The sequence below is a fragment of the Echinops telfairi genome, unplaced genomic scaffold (genome assembly GCF_000313985.2).
Source record: "Echinops telfairi isolate 266 unplaced genomic scaffold, ASM31398v2 ScPeMD7_22;HRSCAF=79, whole genome shotgun sequence".
NCBI classification, from domain to species: domain Eukaryota; kingdom Metazoa; phylum Chordata; class Mammalia; order Afrosoricida; family Tenrecidae; genus Echinops; species Echinops telfairi.
In genome coordinates, this window is record NW_022103919.1 from 3010181 (window position 1) to 3027524 (window position 17344).

The 17344-nt window shown below is 56.2% G+C and overlaps 1 protein-coding gene across 6 annotated transcripts in view; it reads left to right on the plus strand.

The window, feature by feature from the left end:
• SLC25A25 (solute carrier family 25 member 25) overlaps positions 1 to 15218 on the plus strand; it is a 31650-nt gene extending 16432 nt beyond the window's left edge. For 2 of the 6 annotated variants that reach the window (XM_030885120.2, XM_004713285.3), the window contains exons 2-11: positions 8330 to 8456; positions 8546 to 8633; positions 9162 to 9197; positions 9435 to 9546; positions 10508 to 10666; positions 11667 to 11819; positions 12045 to 12152; positions 12254 to 12421; positions 12996 to 13146; positions 13244 to 15218. In XM_030885120.2, the coding sequence (XP_030740980.1) occupies positions 8330 to 8456; positions 8546 to 8633; positions 9162 to 9197; positions 9435 to 9546; positions 10508 to 10666; positions 11667 to 11819; positions 12045 to 12152; positions 12254 to 12421; positions 12996 to 13146; positions 13244 to 13428 (1287 nt within the window). In that variant the 3' untranslated portion in view covers positions 13429 to 15218. Of the gene's footprint in view, positions 1 to 5238; positions 5467 to 8329; positions 8457 to 8545; positions 8634 to 9161; positions 9198 to 9434; positions 9547 to 10507; positions 10667 to 11666; positions 11820 to 12044; positions 12153 to 12253; positions 12422 to 12995; positions 13147 to 13243 lie in introns of those variants that run through there. The other 4 variants (XM_004713282.2, XM_004713283.2, XM_045288600.1 and 1 more) reach the window with 3 other exon arrangements.
• The last annotated feature ends 2126 nt before the right edge of the window (positions 15219 to 17344 follow it).

Here is a 17344-nt window from a genome sequence, read left to right on the forward strand (position 1 = left end):
AGTCAAGCCCCAGTGGCCTGGACCAGGGGGGGGGGCAAGCCCCTGCCAGGGTCTTCAAAGTCAGACTTCCCTTGTGTGGGGCCTGCAGAAGACCAGCCCTGCCTGATCCCAGGTGGAGGGCGGGGAGGTTGGGGCAGAGAAGGGTGCAGAGACTGGTACCCCCCGCCTGGAATGACCACAGCACTGCAGTCACGGCCTACGCTCCTCTTGGGAGCACAGGGTTTCTTACGGGTGCCAAGGTGAATGGTAAAGCTCCCGTTTCTTGGACCTGGAAACTGAGGTGTGGAGAGGTTAGATCATCTGTCCAGGGTCCAGCAATTAAGGTGCTAGGGCTGAGATGTGGGACTTTGCCCTTTAGGAAAGTAGCGTTCCAAGTGGCTCGGGGCGTTCAGGACCCGAATGGAGATGCCTGTCTGGCAGAGCTTTCTCCCCTGTAGCAGGAGTGACCTTGTCCGCCACTCGAGCTCTGGCTGTGCTGTTTTTGCCATCTCAGGGTGAGAATCACTTGGCTTGTGGCCGGCACAGGGCAGACACCCAGAAATGTTTGCCGATTGGACTTTGAGAACGAGTGGTCCGTGTCTCCATCCCCTGGAGGAAGGACTGTGGGCACAGCGGCTTCAGCAGTGCGGCGGCTCTTTGGGCTATGGCATCACCCGAGTGCCAGGTCTTCGGGAGCCCTCATGAGGCCTGAGGTGTGCATGCTGGCCGTGCGCTCAGCGTGGCCGCCCCTTGACAGTTTTAGACAAGGTGGGAAATGGCAGTCAAGCTCCTGTCTACCGATCTGCTTGCCTTGTGTCCTCAGCTGACCGCTCGCTGCCTTTTTAAATGGCCTTTAAAATCCACTTCCCAGACTCAGTCCTGCACCTCTTGCCAGCTGGGCTCCCAGGGATGGCCTCGCCGCTTTAGGACTCTGTGTTCTGAACAGCTGAGTTCCTGGCCTGCAGAAGCGAGAAGCTGCCTGCAGGGGGATTGTACCCGAGACACACACTTCCCCCCTGGCTCTGCTCCCCAAGAGGAAGCAGAACCGGGCTGGGAGGACAGGAGCCCCGCCGACCTTGCCTAGAGAAGGGAGGTTGGTTTGAAGTCTGGAAGGAGGCCCCTGAAGGGGCAGCTTAAGCTCTTTCCAAGCAGATAGCCGGGAATCCTGTGGCTTGGGCTTCCTTCTCCAGTGTCCGTTCTCAGGGTGGGGTTGGGAACAGCGGCTGATCCAGCCTGGCCTGGCCATTCCTCTCAGAAAGAGGTGTCCACTAAGCGAGAGGGGTCAGGGGGGACCCGGAGAGAAGCTCACTCTGCTTCTCAGGCGTCTCCATTTCCCACAAACGACTTTGTCTCGCTCTCACTGCCCCTGCGCAAAGATGTCTGCTAGTGAGTCAGGATCCTGCATTCTTCTGGGGACTGTTCAAGGCGCGCCCCTTTATCTTTGTCTTAGAGTTAAGCTGCACTTGCAGAAGAAAGCCCCTACTCCGGAGCATTCAAGCTTTCAAATCCCGTGGGGCCGCCTTCTCAGAAGCTCAGAGAACCTTGTTCATTGTGTGTGTCTAATTGCCCAGTGTAGGCAGGTCTCATTGGAAACCGGCTCCGCTGGGCTGTCATGGCAACCTGGGATCACTGAACGACACTCCCGTCACCACAGCCAATGACGTTTTCGAGCCCGATGGGGTAGGTGGGGCTTGAGCGGCCGGATGCTGGCTCGGTGTCTTCACCATTCCTGTTCCTGCCCAGATCTGAGTCACTGCAGAGGAGGGGGAAATGCGTTATGCCCTAATGCTGCACACCCCACAGGCACTATACCTGCCCTCTGCTTACTCCTGCTGTTCTGGTATTAGCTGGAAACACCTGCCTTTCTTTGGCACGTTCTAGTGGGAGAACCAGCCAAGCTCATGGTGGCATTAGCAGATGTGAGGGTGAAAGGGCTAATAGCTCAGAGCTGAATGAAGCCCCACCACGTTCAGAGGGCTCTAGGATTGCTTTGCTCCTCGAATACTAGCTGTTTCAGAAATAGGCACTAGAGGACACTAAAGTAGATCTGGGTCATGGAATTGGAATAAGGCAGAGGGGGTGGGGGAGGGTTCCGTGTGTTATGCCGAGCTCTGGGGGACGGAGTCAGCCCTGTGAACTCCGGGAGTGGCACATGAGCCCTGCTTTTGTCATTGTCTCTCCTCTGGCTCGTGGGTCACACAATACGGGCGCTTGTGGTTTTTAGCTGAGGCCACACTTGCCCAGGTGGCACCTTCACACACACACACTCACTAAAAAAAAGAAGTGGGCAGTGGAATGATCATGGGAGTTTCCCACAAGCATTTTGAAGCCCCACACAAAATGCTGCCTTCCAAAACAGGTGTGGGTTAGCGGGTGTAAGCCTCAGGAGCAAGTCCTAGCATTCTCTGGGAGCTGAGTTCTAGAATCTCCTGTGGCCATGGCATTCCTTGGTGCAGATGCAAGTGGAGGTTGTGTTTAGAGCCCTGCCCGGTTACACGGCTCAGCCCCGCGTTGACAGACTTGGGGCCAATCAAGGTCATCTCTCCGGGCCTGTGTGCTCATCTCAGAGATTAAGGGATGAGACCCACAGCCTCTCTGAGCCCCACGGTATGCGATTCCAAAGACGGGGAGCATTTTCCTGGACGGATTCCCAGTTTCTGTGAAAATTGAGGCCTGGATTACCTGTGGAATCCAGAAGGGTGGGTGGATTAAGTAAATGAGTACACCCCAATTTAAGTTTGCCCATCGAGGACATTCTATGGACTCAGTTATAACAGCAAAATAAAAATCCATCGGAGTTCTTTTTTTCACACTAGTTGGGATCAAATGGCTGTTATCATTGCAGCTTCTTGACAGGTGCACGCTGAACGTTTCAGAGCATCTCAACCGGTGACGACACCAGTGGTCTCCAGGGTGAGCTTTGCTCCAATGCAGGAGATTCTGCTCCACTTTTCCAGAAGGGCAAATGGCTTCAACAGTGTGTCCTTACAATACAGAATCTAGGTCTCCTTTTCCCTTAGTACCATTTTCAAATCTCTTCTCATAGTTTCTCATTCGAACCACACAGTACAGTTGTATTTACCAAAATTATTTGAAAGCCGGGTTCTCTTGTAAAATGACCATCTCCAGTCGAATAACGTTCTCAGTGAAATGCTTGCCATCCTATACAGGAATGGCCGCTGCAGACATCGGTCCGACTGGACACTTCAATGGCTCTGTTTGCGTTTCAGAAACAAACACGTATGAGTTAGCAAAGGAAGGCCAGTGTTTTGAAACTCGGCTTTTTTTTTTAAAACATTTTATTAGGGGCTCATACAACTCTTATCACAGTCCATACACACATCAATTGTGTAAAGCGCATTCTCAAAACATTTTTTCTCCACTTAAACCCCCGGCATTAGGTCCTCATTTTTCCCCTCCCTCCCCGCTCCCCCTCCCTCATGAGCCCTTGAGAAACTTGGCTATTTCGTTTATAAAATCTTTATTTAAAATTATGGATTGTTATAAGAGCTGTAAGAGCCCCCAACAAAACAATTTATTTTAAAAGTTATAAAATGTTAATTTTATTGATAAACGTGAACCCTTTCAAAATAAACAAACAATAGAAATAAGCTCTCCTTGCATCGAATGAAGCGTCTGGCATGTCTGTGTTCCTGACAACCAACCTGAGGTCTTTTGAGAAAGCATGGGGCCTGTATTTGTTCCTTAGACTCTTAGAGTCCAACTGAGCCCAGTTACGGTGATTAGGGACGTTCTGGATCAGGCGGCTTAAGGGCAGCTGAGTGTCATGGATGTAACTGGAGGACGAACATGCACAACAGCCCCTGGGCCCCTAGTATGTAGCCGAAGGCCCATTTTCACGAGCTCACCAAATCTTTTGGGAACAAAAAAGTTGTTAAATGTTCTGTGTAAAATACCAACTCCTTAAAGACCGCTTTGAATTCTTAACAAAAAGCTTTTTAGAAAGTTAAGAAATTACTTTGAAGTGTGCTGATCCCAACACTATAACCATCCCTTCTGACCCACCTGGCAGTGAGAACATGGAGTCTATGGGGCAGTGGTTTCCTGAAGGAGAGCAGAGGGGGCGGGATTCGTTTCTCTCTGCTGCCCTCTCTCTGGGATCGGGATCGGGTGGGAGATGCAGGCCGGGCTGGAGAGCAGCAGCCTCACCAGGAAGACCTTCTGTAAAGATGGACTGAGTGCTCCTGACGGCACGTGACCGACTGTCGAACACTTGAAGTGGTGGCTGCCGCAATGGAGGATCAGAATTTTTATTTTACATACTTTAAATCCATACCGGAAATTCCTAGATCAAAAAGCTAAAATGGCCTTTGAGGCCTAGCCCTGCTGGTCTCCCTGAGTTGGAATCGGCCTGTGTGAGGAGGCCCCACTGACCGCTGGCTGGTGTGTCTGAGACCTCTCAGCACAGACCTGTAGGTGCTACAGCCGCTGTGCCCACAGCGGGCAACGCCGCCCCCTGCAGGCACTGGAATGATCCAGAGGGCTGCAAAAGCAGTCCCATGCAATTTTCCTGGGTTATGGAGTAGAGCACCCACATTTTCAATTGCCAGGGGGCGCTAAATATGCCCCCCCACCCCCGAAAAGGGGCAGTGGACCAGATCGGTTTAGGAACTGAAGTCCTACCCCATGATGTCAGCGACCCAGTGGAGCGGGTTGCCTTTGAGGAGCCTGGAACACCTTCCAGGGACTGTCAGCCAGGGAGCTGGGGGGTTCTCTGGGTCTGTGCCCGGAAGACGGTGGCCAAGGCAGCGAAGCCTGGGCTCCGCCGGCTGGTGGGCAGTGAGTCCCTTGCAGACTGATGGAGCCTGTGGAGTAGTTCATTCCCCAGGGGGCTGCCCTCACCCCTCCCAGCTAAACTTTAAACTGGGTCTGCCTTCAGCGGGCTCTCTCTGTGGGGAATGATTTACGCCCATGGGCTTTTGTTGCACGCAGTGGTTGGGGGAGCACAGGAGTGGGGAGTTGGTTCAGACGGAATACCCAGCAGGCTGGGAGGGCAGAGCGCTTGCTTGGCCCTTCCAGAGAGTGAACTGACCCAGCCAGTGACGAGCCGGTGACGTCAGTCTTGGTCTTTACACACCCCTTGAGCAATCCGCCAGCCTGGGTCCGTTCTCATTGGTGGTTGGCTAGGACATACAGTGGGCGGGCTTTTCTTTTCAATTAAGTACAAGGGCTGGGCCTTGGCAGCCTATGACCGCTGAGCCCTGGCCTATCCCGTACAAGTTTTCCCTGCCCCGGCGGCATTTCCCGGTCCCCACTCGGCCAGCCTTGCTCCCTGGTGGCAGCCGCACACCTGCCTTCCCTGCCAGCATGCTGTGCCTGTGCCTGTATGTCCCATTCCTCGGGGAGGCCCAGACCGAGTTCCAGTACTTCGAGTCCAAGGGACTTCCGGCCGAACTGAAGTCCATCTTCAAGCTCAGTGTCCTTATCCCCTCCCAGGAGTTCTCCACCTATCGCCAGTGGAAACAGGTCTGTACCTGGACAGGTGACTGTCCAGATGGACCCCGTCAGTGTTTGTGGGATGAATGGACGGATGGATGGTGCTGGAGGGGAGGCATGTGTGAAGTGGTCCTCAGCCAGACCAGCGGAAGGAATGTCTGAAATGTGGGAGTGTTCCGCTGGCTGTGGCTCCAGCAGGAATGACTGGCCGTCATGTGACCACGAGCTCAGGGAGTTTCTGGAGAAGGCACTTGTGGGAGTTGGAATCTCCCAAAGAAATCCCCTTGCAACAGGGGCTTCCTGAGAAGTCCATATGCTGGTGGGAACAGGGGCAACTTCTCAGGCAGACGCCTCTTTGGAGACTGGTAGCTGGGGCCACAGAGCAGAGATGGCCACACTCCCAGGAGGGCAGCACGTGTAGAGAGCTGTGCCCAGGGGGAACAAAGCACACACACAGGTTCAAGAGCCATCTCTCAGAGGGCCCTTTAGAGCGAGAGGCAGCAGGGATCTTGATCTGAGAGATGGGGACTCTGAGCCCACAGTGCCTGCTGCAGTTTCCAGATAGCCGATGCTCACAATGGCAGTGGGGCTTGGACAGTGCCGGCAAGGGTAACCTGCCTGTCCCAGAAGGAGACGGAAAGTGAGCACAGTGGTTTTGAGGTAGGCGCCTAGGACTTGGGGATATTCTGAAGTGAGCTGCACTGGACTGTCCTTGAGCTGCCCCGGTGGTGTAGTGCTTATAGATTGAGCTCTGATCCATAAGGTTAGCAGTTCAAAATCATCAGCCACTTTTCTGGAGAACAGGGGCTTTCTACCCCCAGAAACTACCCTGCCCTTGAGTCGGCATTAACTCAAGGGCAGTGAGCTTTGGGGAGGGGAGGGTGTTAGGGGGGGTGTCCTAAGCTGAGAGCTAAGGCCTAAGGTTGCCTGGGACCAGAACATCCCGGAGATCAAAGCTTCAGATGTCACCCCTGGCCTCCTCCCCATAAGGAATAAGGATTCTGTTTCCACTCCTGCTGGGACCTTGGCTCTAGGCCCAGAGTCCAATGTCTGCAGGAAGTTCCCGAACCCCAGCCTGCCGCTGAGTGGGGCACCAGCACCACTGGGCCTCGCTCGCAGCCCACCAGGTGGCTGAGCAGTTGCCAAGAGTACTTTCACCTGAGAGAGAGCCTGTATTCATTTGAGCATGTGAGCTAGCCCATCGGTCCGGCTGTTTTCAAGCCTTACCTGGTCTGTAAGTCTTGGAAGCCCATCTGAGTTTGTGGACAATGAGTGTTTCTCTCTGAGAGCCTCCGAGACACTGGAAGGCTACCCGTGTTCCTGGGGGAGTCTCAGTTCTGGTTTGGCTCGGGGTGTTGCTGGCGTGGGGGAGCCTGTGACACACCGTTAGGATGGCCGCAGGATGTCTCAAGATCCTGCAGCTTCAGGTTCCCACGGGCTCAGCTCAAGCGCTGCCCACCACATCTCTAGTTGTGTGACCTCGGGTAAGCTAAACCATCCCGTGCTTCTGTCTGTATGAAGCCACGGTGCCTCCCAGCGCTGCTGAAGCCGGTCACAGGTCTCGTAGAGAGAGCGTGTCTGTAGAGAAGGTCCAGTTGCGGAGCGTGTCAGGTGGATTGAAGCGGCAGAACAGAGTGATCCCCACCCCCTGAGGGAGCTCTTGGAAAGGATACTGCATGCTGACTCGTTAGAACTGCATTGGTTTTAAGTGCTGGGTGGGGAGGTGGTGTCAGTGATATCATTCATTTCCCTGTAACTCAGGACTGGCAGTGCCGTCCACCACATGTCCGAGAGTGGTGCCCTGGCTCCCAAGTGCTCCTGGCAGTGCTTCTGCCAGGCAGGCATTGGCAGGCGCCAGCTCTCCCCTACACTCCCACGTTGGACCGGCGGGTTCTGTGGCCAGTGCAGTTTCTGGGATTGAGGTTGTTGCCAGGGACAGCGCGGTGGAGGAGACGAACAGCTAACCCTGGTTGAGCACCAAGCTGGTTCTCAGGCTACTTGTCCTGAGAAGGTAGCAAGCTCTCTGTTGGGGTGAGGGGGGATCCCCAACACTCAAACGGACCCTCAGGAGCAGCTTTGCGATTGTGGAAAATACTAAAGACAGACAGACAGTGGGGCACAGGGGCTCCTTGTCCCGTGTCAGGACTGAGAGGGAATGCATTTTCCAGTGGATATCATAATGGGGCTTACAGATCTTTCATAAGGCATACATGATACAGCCAACATACAGCATAATCAATAGGCAATATCATAAGCGGGTAACTTAACAAACCAGCAATGAGGTGAGTCTGCATCTTGACTTAGTGCTAGTTGACCTCAGACCTCCTGAGCCCTCCCCAGGGGGCTGCTCATTTTACAGTACATGGGCTAGATAGAACCGGATTGTTCTAGGTACCCTCCAGGCACAGAAGACTCACAGAAATGATTCATCTGGTAGCTCCTTTAAGACTGCCACTGAATGGAGGGCTTTTGCGGGCTAGGGACACATTATCTGGCCTGGAGAGCATGTATCTGAAAACATTTCTATCTCAGAACAATGGGGATCTTTCTCAAAAGAGGGCAGTTTTCCATGCCTGTGGCTGCGAGTGTAGAAATGAGGTCAAATACTCTGCTAAGGCCTCGGTTGAGCACAGCCCACCAGGACTGTCCTTGGTCTGGGGACCCCCCCAGAGCTCCCCTTTCTCCCCATCTGAAGGGAAGCCAGGAGAGCTCTCGCTCGTGTGCTGCCCAGCACTCGGATGCCCTGGTAGCTCTGGGAGATGTGTCTTGTGTTGTGGGGACCCCGTCTGCCCCCAGGTTGGCACCGGTATTCCTTGAGACAGGGCCCTCCGCACACGGGACAGGGACAGGCTGCTGCCCCCGCTGAGGACGGAACCTCCCTTTTGTTTTGCAGAAAATCGTGCAAGCCGGAGATAAGGACCTGGATGGGCAGCTGGACTTTGAGGAGTTTGTCCATTACCTCCAAGACCACGAGAAGAAACTGAGGCTGGTGTTTAAGAGTTTAGACAAAAAGAATGATGGTGAGTGTGGCCTTCTGGGGCCACCTGCAGCCTGGCCTTGGGACTCCCCAGGGTGAGCAGCCCCTCACTGGCGGCCTTTGTTGCGACAGGACGCATCGACGCGCAGGAGATCATGCAGTCCCTGCGGGACCTGGGCGTCAAGATATCTGAGCAGCAGGCAGAGAAAATTCTCAAGAGGTCAGTGGTTAAGGGCGCCTCGCGCGCGATGCGCTCTAACTGCACCTCTTGAACTTTGCCTTCCTCTGATTTGCAAGGATGAACAGGTGGCCCCTCCCCAGACCCTCCCGTAGCTCTCACTCCCGCCCCCTGGCATTGTGCCCAGCCCCCAGTGACCCATGACAAGAAGAGGCCAGCTGGTTGGGGGGTTTCAAGTAGGTGAAGGGAGACCAGCAGCTCCAATTGTGCCCCACCTAGCATGCTTCCCGGAAAAGGAGCTCCCAGGGATGGGGGCCCTCGGGGGTAGGGAGCTTGGAGCTGTGGCCAGGGTTGGCCCTAGGAGGTCCTTTCTCTCTGCCACGCCCTCAGGACCCTGGCTCTCCCCGGGTGGGGTGGCGGTGGAGGGGGGGTGTCCTCGTGCCGTGTGCGTGTGTGCCCCCCCCACCCCGGCGTCTTGTCAGCGTGTGCCTGCTTCACTAACACCCGCTCCGAGCACTTACCTGTGTTGTTTCTCCTCTCTCCTCTGCACCTCCCTTGTCTGTCTGTCAGCATACGAACGGGCCGCTTCTGGGGCCCTGTCACCTAGTAAGTATTCGTTGTCACCCAGGTGGCCAGAATGGGGTTTGCGTGGGCCATCAGAGTTCCATTTTTTTGTGCAAAGTGGGGCATGGAGCCCTCCCGCCTTTTGCTCATCAGGGACAGGAGGGGCACCGCTCGCCTAGAGGTGGGCCGTGCAGCTGGCAGGCGGGGGTGCTGGCGCAGCACACACACACACACACACACACACGCCTCCCTACAACCGCGTGGGCCCTTGTCTTGCAGCATGGACAGAAACGGCACGATGACCATCGACTGGAACGAGTGGAGGGACTACCACCTGCTGCACCCCGTGGAGAACATCCCGGAGATCATTCTGTACTGGAAGCATTCCACGGTGAGCCTCCACCCCCCACCAAATAAACCCTTCCCCTAGTACTTCACGTTCTCCCAAGCCTTCCTGGGGGTGGGGGGGAGGTGGCGCCCCTCGAGACAGGCAGATAGAGGAGCTGTTGTTTGATTTTCTGCCTCTCCGCCCCGTTTCCATGGTGGAGGTCCTCTCTGGCCCCACAGTGGCACCCATTCTTCACCTTCCTTCCCCGTGTCAGAGCTGTCATTGCGTGTTCAGAATGCAGCCCTGTGGCCATCTCGGCTTCCCCTGGCTCACCCTCTCAGCTGCCTGTCTCTCAGCCGCCGTGCTCTGCCAGCTCAGGGAGACAAAGCCAGGGGGCTTGTCCTCCCCTGTCTGCCCAGTGGCTGTGCCAGGGCCTCGCTCTGCAGGGACACCTGGAGTCTTAGTGGGTGGAATGAGGTGGCCTTCCCCAAGACTAGGAGCTGGCCCGTGTCTCTGGACGGCTGCCCTGGGGACAGGAGAAGCTGGCCGACTCAGGAGCAGATGGTCCAGAGCTGTCACAGCCCCAACATGTTTGCTCAGGGCTTGCGTAATGTTCTGCCAGCAGCATGATCCCGTTACACATCGGTTTCAGAGACCATCCCCTGGCGTGACCCGCAGCACAGCCTGCTGACCCTCGGCTGAACCGGCCCTGTCAGCAGCTCCTGCTGGAGCTGCTCAGCGGCCTTTGAAAGGCCTGTCCCACAGAGGTAGCTCCCTGCTCAGCTCAGATGCTAGACCAGGGCCCCTCAAGGCCACAGGCAGGGTATGGGGGGGGGGGGTGTCCTCATCAGACTCCCTCCAGAAGCCTTGGCCTTCAGTCCTACCAGCTGTGTGGCCGCTGGGGTGCAGGCCATTCTAGAGGGTTAGAGGACTCTGGGTCCAGTCGGCCTGCCAGAACTTTCCGCACGGTGTCGGGTTCCGCTCCTGAGTAGGGAACCGGGACCTTTGTGGGCCTTCCTCTCAGATCTTTGATGTCGGCGAGAACCTGACGGTGCCGGATGAGTTCACCGTGGAGGAGAGACAGACGGGCATGTGGTGGAGACACCTTGTGGCAGGAGGCGGGGCAGGGGCCGTGTCCAGAACCTGCACAGCTCCCCTGGACAGACTCAAGGTGCTCATGCAGGTAAGCCAGGAAGGCCAGCCGGGGCCTTGCTTGGGGCCCGTCCTTCTCCAGCCCAGTGCGTGGCCCCGGAATTATTGCTCCCACAAGGGGAACGTTACACCCAGGCTCAGGTGACCCATAGCACAGCTGGATCTAATTTGATCTGAGCCACGGAAGCCAGGCATCAGGTGACCGGCTTAGGACAGGTGAGTCCAGTGGGAAGTCGGGTGTGGCACACCTCGCAGAGCCACACAGAGGGGCAGGTATGAATGAGGAGGCCCAGGTTGACCCAGATGCCAGTTGGCAACGGCCCCGTCCCTTGACTGGGCTGGACTCCACGTGTACAGGGCAAAGATAAGCCAGGTTGACGTCAGGGGAAGAATTGCGAAATCAACCTGCGCAAGGAAGCTCTGCTGGACTTTGGCGTCTGTCTGAGCAGTGACCAGTCACCCCAGAATCCCTATGTGCCAGGAGCACTCTTGGGGGCAGCGCCTCCCTTGATCTGAAGGTGTGAACTCAAAGCACGGTGCTGAGCCAGGGAGGCACACCTGGGGTACCTCCCAACTGTGTGACCCTGGACACAGCTCAGCCTCGCCAACACCCACTTTCCTCCCTCAAGTGAAATTAAGAGACTTGAAACCCTTGCCAAATTTTAAGAAATTGAAAAGCAAAACCGGACTCCCTAGGCGCTCCAGTGATACAAGCTGCAGTGCCTGGGGCTGCGTTCCAGGGACCCAAGGGGTGACTGAGAGTGACGGGCTTGATGGTTCTCGGGGCTCGTTACAGAGCGCTGTCTGCTTTTCTGTAATAGAGAGCGCTCCGTTGTTCAAAGCCGTGCCCGTGGAGATACTCAATACACTGCAGGGTGTGGTGAACACCGCTTGATCCCAAATCAGTGGTGTGTGAGCCCCGAAGCCCAAGAAGCCAGGGCCTGCCCACTGGCCACACCCACGGGGTCAGGTCAGCATGGAGCACTGTCAGACCAGTGAGATCTCTCTGACAGACTGATGCCCCTGCGCAGGTCCATGCCTCCCGCAGTAACAACATGTGCATCGTGGGCGGATTCACCCAGATGATCCGCGAGGGAGGAGCCAAATCCCTATGGCGCGGCAACGGCATCAATGTCCTCAAAATCGCCCCCGAGTCGGCCATCAAATTCATGGCGTACGAGCAGGTGAGGAGCTTCCCCAGGAGCCCCAGCGGCTGCTGCTTACTGAGCATCATCCGCCCCCCCCCTCCCCGCCCCCACGAGGCCCACCCAGGCCATGCCGGAGGTGGGAGGCCACCAGTTCCACTGGTTGCCAGTTCCTTCCTTTTAAATCCAGGCAGCATAAAATGGGCCGCCTGCCTGCCTGATGGTCCCAGGTGCATCCGTGTGTCCGTCTGCTCCCTGTTCTAGATCAAGCGTCTTGTCAGCAGTGACCAGGAGTCTCTGAGGATTCACGAGAGGCTTGTGGCAGGGTCCCTGGCAGGTGCCATCGCCCAAAGCAGTATTTACCCCATGGAGGTGAGGAGCCGCCCTGGTCCTGGGGTCTGGGCAGTGCCCATGGGAGCAGGGCCTGGGGGTGATGACGGGGCCATGCTCATGCATCCCACCCGGCTTTGCAGGTCCTGAAGACCCGGATGGCCCTGCGGAAGACAGGCCAGTACTCAGGCATGATGGACTGTGCCCGGAAGATCCTGGCCAGAGAGGGCATGGCAGCCTTCTACAAAGGCTATGTCCCCAACATGCTGGGGATCATCCCCTATGCCGGCATCGACCTGGCCGTCTACGAGGTAAAGTGCTAGGCATACTCCCAGCTAAGCTCCTCATCACCTGAAACAGCCTGGCTTCCCCTGTGTAGACTCAGGAGTCAGATAGAATCGGTACCACCACCACGGGGAGGGGGGGGGGGTTCCTGACAGACTACCCCTTCCCTGCAAGAGCAGCCTGGTGGCCCAGTGGTTACAAGTTGCAGTTGGAAACCACCAGCCTCTCTCCTCAGGAGAAAGATGAGGCGTTCTACTCCCATGAAGGGTTGCCGTCTGGGGAAGCCACAGGGGCAGTTCTACCCTATCTTATACGGTCACTATGGGTTGGCATTGACTCGGCGGCTGCACGTCTGGTTCCCTGCAAGGACCGGCCAATGCGCCTGTCACCCTGCCTGGCCCTGCAGCCCCAGGCCATCCTCCTGAGCGGGCTCTAGAACACACAGGTCCAGCTTCCTTCCGGGGAGGGAGGTGCTCCTCCTCCCCCCGCCCCGCTCCGTGCCCCCTGGCCTGTCCAGGGCGTCCCCACTGACAACCAGAGACAAGCAGGCCGAGCCCGCCCTGATCCTCTGACTTACCCCTACCCGCACCCCCCCTCCAGACGCTCAAGAACGCCTGGCTGCAGCGCTACGCAGTGAACAGCGCAGACCCCGGGGTGTTCGTGCTCCTGGCCTGCGGCACCATGTCCAGCACCTGTGGACAGCTGGCCAGTTACCCATTGGCACTGGTCAGGACCCGCATGCAAGCACAAGGTAAGCCTGGGCCTGGGTCTGTCCCCGGCGGGGAGGCAAGCTGGGAGTCGGGCGGTGCTGAGTGAGGAAAGGCACCAACAGATCCCTGTCACTGCAGCCTCCATTGAGGGCGCCCCGGAGGTGACCATGAGCAGCCTCTTCAAACAGATCCTGCGGACCGAGGGAGCCTTTGGCCTGTACCGAGGGCTGGCCCCCAACTTCATGAAGGTGATCCCCGCCGTGAGCATCAGCTACGTGGTGTACGAGAACCTGAAGATCACGCTGGGCGTGCAGTCTCGGTGACGGGCCTCGGTCCAGGACGTGTAGCCATCTCATTCTGTGAATGAAGCCCAGCTGGGACGCCCCAGAACGTGCCCCCTGGGTTTGTCCCGCTGGTCCCCGCGTGGATTCCAGGGGACACCTGTCCCCGTGGGTGTTCCTCGGTGTCCAGGAGTCAGCGGGACTCGGGCGCTTGAGCGCAGAGGCAGGGGCATGTCCCTCAGTGCCTGCCAAGGGGCAGAGCTTGGAGACTGGCTTAGTCCTCTCGTGTCGCGCTCGCTGCCAGAACATCACGCAGGCCCCCTCGTCTCCTTCCTCTGCTGTGTCCAGACAGGAGGGCGGCTCGCCCACCCCCGCTCTCCGATCGCCTGCCCACAAGCCTTCGGTAAAAGAGGGTTTCACCTGACCTCCCCGCTGGCCTGGCTGAGCTGCTGGCATGATCGTTGTGAGCAAGGGGCAAGAGTAACCTTTGTGCCCCCCCCCCCGCCGTGTGAGCTGACAGCAGATGGGCCCAGATGTCCTGAGCTTGCACGAGTGGCCACTCTGCTCCCTGCCGTCACGGCCCATGGCATCTAGACAGGCCGGTGCCTGCAGGCTGGGGGCTCTGCCCTCTGCTTGTGTCTCCTGGGACTCCGAGCTGGCTCCGCCTCTGTCAGGACTGGCCCCAGCCCAGAACCAAACTTGCTGTCCCTGCGCTGTGGCAGGCGGGGCTGTGTCTCAGGGGGACACGTCTGTCCCATGCCTCTGTCCCCGGGTGAAAGAAGGAACAGGTGTGAAAGCCCGAATTACGTATCACTGGGAAAAGGGTCTTTGTTCAGAAAGACAAGCTGGATGAATGTGCGGGGTTTTTTGCTTCCAGAGAGAAGACGGGGTGGGCAGTTCTGCATTACAGTCTGTCTCTGACATCCCAGGGGCTGGATGTCTAACCCTGACCAAGGCATAATGGGACCAGCCTCACATTCCACTGACACAATGGATCACACTGCTCGGAACCTATTTATTTTGTATTTATTTGAACAGAGTTATGTCCTAACTATTTTTATAGATGTGTTTAATTAATAGTCAGTTCTTCTCAAGTTCTTTTTATCTTCGTATTTATGTTCATGGTGAGTTGTACTTTCTCGACACCGCATGGTGGGGAGAGAGGAGGACAAAGGGACCACGGGCGCTCCTGCCCACCGCCCACAACTATGTCCTGTCTGTCCAAAGAAGCTGAGACCGTCCTCGGAGCTGGAGGCCCACGAGGGAGGACAGGGCAGGTGCAGGCTTGTCTTTGTCTTGTGGGCCAGCACTGCCTGGGCTTCCTGTTGGGTGTGTGTCCCGGAAGGAGAGCCCAGAAAACCCCAGTGTCTGAAGGCCTGATTTGATTGGGGCCGAGAAGATTGGGAGCTATCCCAAGAGTGTTGAAGATGGATGTCCAAATCATTTCCTGGACTGGGAGAATGTTGTTATTTCACCCCCTTATTTTGAGTCAGAAGGTCGTGAGGTGCCTTTCGAGAGCTTGGGATGGATGGATGGATGGATGGAGTGCTGGGACGGAGGAGCTCGGCTCTTTCCCTCCCTTGTCCCCGTGGGGAAGATGGGCTCCTGCCCTTGCTCCACCACCATGTAACTCTCACGCCTGCCCGCCGACGGCTGCACTTCCATTCTAGGAGAATGGCCCGCCGAGGGCACTTTCAATAGGAAGCAAAGATCAATGCAAACATCACCTGCAAGGTAGATAGCGATGATGGCAATGTGCCCAAGAACCGCTTGAGAAAGAATTGGAAGCTGTCGTGTCAAACAGCCCTCTAATAAAGTTGTTTCAAAGTGGACGATGAAACCGTGATTTTTCTGATTGTGGGCCCAGGAAGGGGTGGGGGGGCTTCTACGTATTCGAAGATGAATCCACTCTTCTCATCAGACTCCTCGGCAACCCCAGCCCCAGCTTCAGGAGCCCCTCCCTCTCTTAGGTGTGGGTGTGGGTTAGAGTTTGGGGTGCAGTGCCCAGGGTGCTGGCCACCCCAGCCCTCACCTCGGGGAACACGGCTGAATACTGAGACCGTCTTCCCGTGGCTCCGCCTGCCTTCCTGGCGCAACACATGTTCCAGGTCCCTAAGGGCAGCTGGGACCCTCCTCTTCACACTCGTGTGGTCATCGGCAGCGGCCGCCTCCCTCCCACTGTTTTCACCGAGGAAGCCAGCATCCTCACTTGGCTGACTAAGAGGTTCTTCAGGCCTCCCGGGTCTGGAAGCCAACTGAAATTTCCTCTCAGCCTTGCTTCTCCCGGGACTCCTCTTCCCAGCAAGGGGCAACTCCTTTGAGTCTTTGACACCAACACCACCCACTCCCCAAAGTCTTCTCCACTCCTTCCAGTGGGGGCAAATCCTTCAGTGCTGCTGCCAGAATCCGACTACTTCACACCTGTTACCTCCCGGGGCTACGCCAGTCATTTCTCACCAGAACGATTACCGACGCTCCTCCGCTTGGCTCCCCCATTCTCCACCAGTGAGCCAGTGGGAGCCAGTGACCCTTCCAGAACTTGTGTGGTTCCTGGTCCCCCCTCTGCTCAGAACCCTCCAATGAACAGAAACCGCAGACCCGGGGGGAACACTTGCGGTACATAGACAGACAAGAGGGTTTGTGTCCTGAACATATTAATCATGCAAGTGTGTCTTGCTATCATAAGACAACCCAGTTAGAGGGGTCTCAGGGAGGAGATGAGCCAGTCAAGGTGCGATGTAACAACGAGAAATACAACTTTCCTCTAGTTCCTAAATGTTTCCTCCCCGCTCCCACTACCATGACTCGAATTCGACCTTGCAAGTCTGGCTAGACCAGAGGATGTACACTGATACAGATAGGAACTGAAAATACAGGGAATCCAGGGCAGATGAGCCCTACAGGACCAGTGGTGTGAGTGGCGAAACAGGGAGGGTAAAGGGAGAATGGGTAGGAAAGAGGGAACCGATTACAAGGAACTGTGTGTGACCTCCTCCCTGGGGGACAGACAACCGAAAAGTGGGTGAAGGGAGACGTCGGACAGGGCAAGATATGACAAAATACCAATTTATAAACTATCAAGGGCTCACGAGGGAGGTGGGAGTGGGGAGGGAGGGGAAAAATGAGGACCTAATATCGGGGGTTTAAGTGGAGAGAAAATGTTTTGAGAATGAAGTACAAATGCGCTTTACACAATTGATGTGTGTATGGATTGGGATAACAGTTGTATGAGCCCCTAATAAAATGTTTTTTTAAAAAAAGAGATTGTGGAGAAAACCAGAATTTCATTTATACATAGTTTTGGACTTGGGTAAATTAAGATAAACTAATAAACCCCCTTAAAGACAAAAAAAAGACAACCCAGTTTAAAAATTAGCACTGTACCAAGGGCACATAAAAGGGCTTAGCCAGCACCATTTGTTGTCAAGGGTAACCAACGCCCTAATGGGATGTCATTGGGTACACTCGGCCTTGACTCTACAACTGACAGTTCAGAAGTTGGGGGAGGAGAGGCACCAAATGTTCCTCCCCTGCCCCCTCCCCAGAAAGGACAGTTTCTAATAAAGGGGTGTTTACCTAATGACCCAGCAATCATTGCTACCCAGCGTTTAGCCCCTGCCTCTAAATGAGGGTGTAACCCGCAAAAGAATGATCCTGAGGTTCACGGCAGTTTCTGAACAGCCCAGCTGCCTATGGGTTTCCGCGACTCCCCCACTTTGCAGTAGTAGAAAGGTCAGGCTTTCTCCCGAGCAGCCGCTGGTGGTTTTGAACTGCTGACCATGGCAACCCACAAAGCCACCAGGTCTCCAGCCCTGCAATGCTCCCAACCCTCCATCCTGCCGCCCTCAGGCGGAACTGCCTTTCATTGTGACTGGCAGGGGCCTGGCATCTCCCTGCACCGCAGCTGCTGGGTTCCCCGCTGGACTGGACTGAATTCCTGGGACAACAGGCAACAGCA